The following is a 4,481-nucleotide window of genomic DNA, read 5'->3' on the forward strand; positions in this document are numbered from 1 at the left end:
TATCCCAATGGAGATGGCTTCTTCCAACAAGACAATGCGCCATGCCACAGTGCTCGTATTGTGCAGGAGTGGTTTCAAGAACATGAGGGAGACTTTACCTTGCTTAGGTGGCCCCCACAATCACCAGATCTCAATCCAATTGAGCATTTGTGGGACAAAGTTAAAAGAGCCATCAAATCTCACAGAGCTGGACAGTGCTATTCATCAGGCATAGTGTCAGATTCCTCGCATCACCTTTCAACATCTTGTGGAGTCAATGCCAAGAAGAATCGCCACAGTATTGAAGGCAAAAGGTGGCCCAACGAAGTACTGATGGGGTGGTCATAATAACCTGGCCACTCACGTTCAAATGTATCCCATGTTCAAAGGCTGCTAAATCACGTTGTTTACCCATATCTTCAGAAAAAAATCACTTCTACAGTCGTGGTAAACAACCTGCTTCCCTATTTATAATGGTCTGGCCCTCTAGCAACTTCAGCGTGAAATTATAGCTAATTTGCCTATAAACGTCAGGTGGTCATAATAATCTGGCCACTCAGTGTGTGTGAGTGTGTGTGTGTGTGTGTGTGTGTGTGTGTGTATATACAGTTTTGTTGTTGTTAATCCTCACCTGAGTATAGTTTTCCATTTATTTTTTATTTTTTAGAGAGAGTGGAAGAGAGAGGGAAAGACAGAGAGAAACATTGATGTGAGAGAAACACATCTATTGTTTGCCTCCTGCATGGGCCCTGACCAGGGCCTGGGCCGGGGAGGAGCCTGCAACCAAGGTATGTGCCCTTGACCGGAATCGAACCTGGGACCCTTTGGTCTGCAGGCTGACACTCTATCCACTGAGCCAAACCAGCTAGGGCTCACTTTCCCTATTGATTATTGTTTCTTTTGAATCCCTTCATCTTCATATAGAAAGCCACCAATGGGCTCTCCCTCTTGAGGACACACCTTCATCTTTCTTTTCCCATCTTTACCTTGCCTTTCTCTCTCCTAAGCTCCAGAGGCCCTTCTTTTGCTTATGTAACTTATATCCTGAGCCTATGCAGCCCAGTTAGTTCACTTCTACTACCTAACTTCATAAACAAATTTTTCTTATAAAAAAGAAATAAAGGAAGCAGCCACCGATTAGGGTTTCTGACCTCCATGCTTTGGGCCCTAACCAAATCCTAAAGGAGGGTTTTTTCTACGCCTAAGTCCTAATTACAAATGGGAGCTGCCATAAGAGATGTTGATTCAGGCTTTCCTGAAACTTTGTTCATCACTAAGTTTAATGTCATAGAATCAGAAAGGACTTCAGATAGGGCCCCTAGATAATACTAATATTGTGAATAATGGGTCATCGAGCCTAGGCAGTGTGATGCTGACATCAGGAAATTCTAACAAGTTGGAGAAGAAAGAAGCTGACTCATCCTACTAAATGTACAAATCAATAGAATTAGACAGTGGTTACAATATAAAGATAATTTTATTGCCAATAAAAGCCTTTAATAACTAATTTATCCTGTTTCAGTAGGACCTTATTCTTTCTGATGAAAATCCAGTCATAGCATCTCTCATTAAAAATAAAATTATTTTGAAATAAATAAATATATAAAATAAATAGCATATACATTTCATAAATAGTTTGTCCTTATGCACAGTATCCATGCTTACATTTTAATAGCATTATTTTGCAATCTTCCCCATCTCCCACTTCCAATGGCAAGAAAACTGCATGTCAGGACAGATGAGAAATCTGCAGAGCCAAATCAAGGATGGCTTGCAGCAGGGCTGTAGCCCTGAGGATTTTTCTGAATGAGACTTTTCTAAAGTCTGTAGGTAGCATCTATGGCAGATCTTTTGGTCTTTCATTTACCCATTGTCAAGGTATTTGGGTAGATTGTGGAGAGATATACCCTTGGCCCTTGGCAGGGGCCCCCAGTCTTTTTCGTACCATCTCAGGGGAAAGTACATGAGTAAAGAAAAAAGTATATACAAGATTCCCTTTAGCCCACCCTTCCCCCCACATCCCTCCCCAAAATAACCCAACTTTGATATACATTTTAAACAACAAGGGTACAGTTGGGTTGACTTGAACAGTAAGTGTTTCTTTGCTATCTAAATTGATAGGAAAGATTGAAAAGCTATGAGTATAGTGCTTGCAGAGACAACTGTGGCCCCAAAGTATATGGGTTACAGAGGTCACACTAGGTTCCGTTACCTATAGTGGAAGAGGTCTCTGGACATGGACGGTAACTTAGAAGGATCTACAGGCCTGGGTAAAAAGTGAGTGAATTTCTGGTGTCGTTTAGTCCTGTATCCCTCCCGGGGTGAGCCGTCTTTATTCAGGGCCACATAATACTGTCTCTCCGAGTCCAAGTGTTTGTACAAGGTGGAGGCATAGGTGTTGTACCAGTTTTCTTCAAACTGTTCCCGGAAAACACATTCGTGCGTGAGTTTCTTCTGTGAGGGTGAGAAAATAAAGCAGAGCCCATTATATGACTATTTTCCCCATCCCAGCTTGCTGGTGGAGAACCCTGAAATAGCAATAGCACATTGATATTAGAAAATTTCAGTCCTATCTCCCATATTACTGAGGTGTCTTCTTTCCAAATAGCAAAATAGTCCTATTTGTGTCACCTTCATTTTCTTTCATGAGCTACACAAAAATGTTTTAGGTAAGATCTTTCCTGAAGGTAGGAGACTGGAGGAGAGAGCCTCACCTGGCTCTTTGAGCTGAAATTTTTTTAAAAATTATTTTTATTGAATTTATTGGGATGACATTGGCTAATAAAATTATATAGGTCTCAAGGGCACAATTCTACAATAGAGCCTGAGATTTTTCTGAGCCTGAGAATGGCTGCTATGGCTGCCCAATGCCCCACTGGCATCCCTGAGTTTTCTCCCTACTTAGGGCTAATGTTAAAATACATTGAGATTACAGTCAACCATGTCAACTGATAGGCAAAGGCCTTGGATCTATATTAAGTTCCACAGGAGGTGAGCTGTGATCTCTCCTGATGAAGGGCCCAAGGCCTGTCAGTTGGAAAGCTTACAAAAAATCTCCTTGAAAAGTTCCTCCAATCTGGCTACATTAAGCTAGCAGCTCCTGGGTCTCTTGCCTCTGTCCCTTCTCACATTTGATCCATAGTACTTGCTGGGGTTGCCGATACTGAGTGCTGGGGACAGGCCTATCGCTTAGGTGTCAGGGAAAAATGTGCTCTGATTTCAAGGGGTGCAGGCAGCCAGAAAACATTCTATGTGACTCAAAAGCCAAAGCCACGAGTTGGGATTCCCTGAAAGGGTTAAGGTCAGCAAAGTCACTCACCATTCCCCAGCTCTTGGCTAGCTTCCAGAATAGAGAACATGCACTGCAGCCAACCCAGTCCTAGCTGGAGACTTAGGGCTGTCACCAGACCCTGGAACCCTCACTCTTCATTTATTTGTTTCATTTGGCCTTTGGGATTCAGCTGAAGCAATCTGGAAATCAGGGACTGTGTTGTTAATCTCAGAATTCTCAATCTGAAGGCCAGATTTTCCACTGCCTATTTTTGTGCCAGCCAGTCTGTTACCCCTCTGGGCACCCATTAAAATTCATATGTATGCCTCAGGACAGCAAATGCCCCAAACCCATACCATCCACTAACAAACTAGCACAGCTTACTATTATCATCAGACTAGTTGGCCCTCTAATGGAAAAGGCAAAAGCAAGTATGCCACAGTAAAGTTTATGTTTTCATGGGGGCTGAATGAGTGAAAGTGTTATGGAGCAAGTTCCTGGGCAACCACACATGACTAGAAAACACTAGTCTTTTATAGTTCACAAAAGGGATTTCAAGTGCTAGATAAAAGTCTTTATGTACTTTTGCCTTACATTGTCCAAATACTGGTGGTAATAGCCTCTGATGAAAAGAAAATCTTAAACTTACCGATCCATATAGCTCTCCTCGTTCGTTCATTCCTAAGTATAGGCCAGAGTCCACTCCCCGAATGCTGATCAGCCCCACAGCCAGGCTGATAAACTCCAGGATGCCTAGAGCAAAAAAGGTGAATGCCATTTCCATTACTGACATCAAGCTAAGAGGAAGCTGTTCAGGTAACATGAGCTACCAGTCATTTATCCGCAACTGGAGGCCAGCCCTGGGTGCCTTTCATGAAGGACCTGATAAAACCATCTTTTGCAGCAAGAATGGAACTACAGAGAAGACACTGAGTCTCTGTGGACCTCAAGTTTTCCATATGTAAAATGGGGGAAACAATCTCTGCCTCTAGTCAACACTCTTTATATATATATAAAATTGATTTTTTACAGAGAGGAAGGGAGAGAGATAGAGAGAAACATCAATGAGATAGAAACATCGATCAGCTGCCTCCTGCACACTCCCTACTGGGGATGTGCCCGCAACCAAGGAACATGCTCTTGACCGCAATCGAACCCGGGACCCTTCAGTCCGTAGGCCGACGCTCTATCCACTGAGCCAAACCGGTTACGGCTCTAGTCAACACTCTTA

At 42.8% G+C, this 4,481-nt stretch overlaps 1 protein-coding gene across 1 annotated transcript; it reads right to left on the minus strand.

Moving 5' to 3' along the window:
- Positions 1-2,049: 2,049 nt before the first annotated feature.
- Positions 2,050-4,043, minus strand: FGF16 (fibroblast growth factor 16). The gene is made up of 2 exons (XM_005877146.2): positions 3,900-4,043; positions 2,050-2,433 (listed from the first exon to the last, which is right to left on the minus strand). The coding sequence occupies exons 1-2, from the start codon at positions 4,041-4,043 to the stop codon at positions 2,188-2,190; spliced, it is 390 nt and encodes a 129-aa protein (XP_005877208.1). The 3' UTR covers positions 2,050-2,187.
- Positions 4,044-4,481: the final 438 nt, after the last annotated feature.

The sequence above is a fragment of the Myotis brandtii genome, unplaced genomic scaffold (assembly GCF_000412655.1).
Source record: "Myotis brandtii unplaced genomic scaffold, ASM41265v1 scaffold509, whole genome shotgun sequence".
NCBI lineage: Eukaryota > Metazoa > Chordata > Mammalia > Chiroptera > Vespertilionidae > Myotis > Myotis brandtii.

Coding starts and splice junctions, on each gene's coding strand:
- FGF16 (XM_005877146.2), bottom strand. CDS start 4,043: ATGTCAGTAATGGAAATGGCATTCACCTTTTTTGCTCTAGGCATCCTG. Junction 2,434..3,899: donor GAGGAGAGCTATATGGATCG/GTAAGTTTAAGA, acceptor TCACCCTCACAG/AAGAAACTCACGCACGAATG.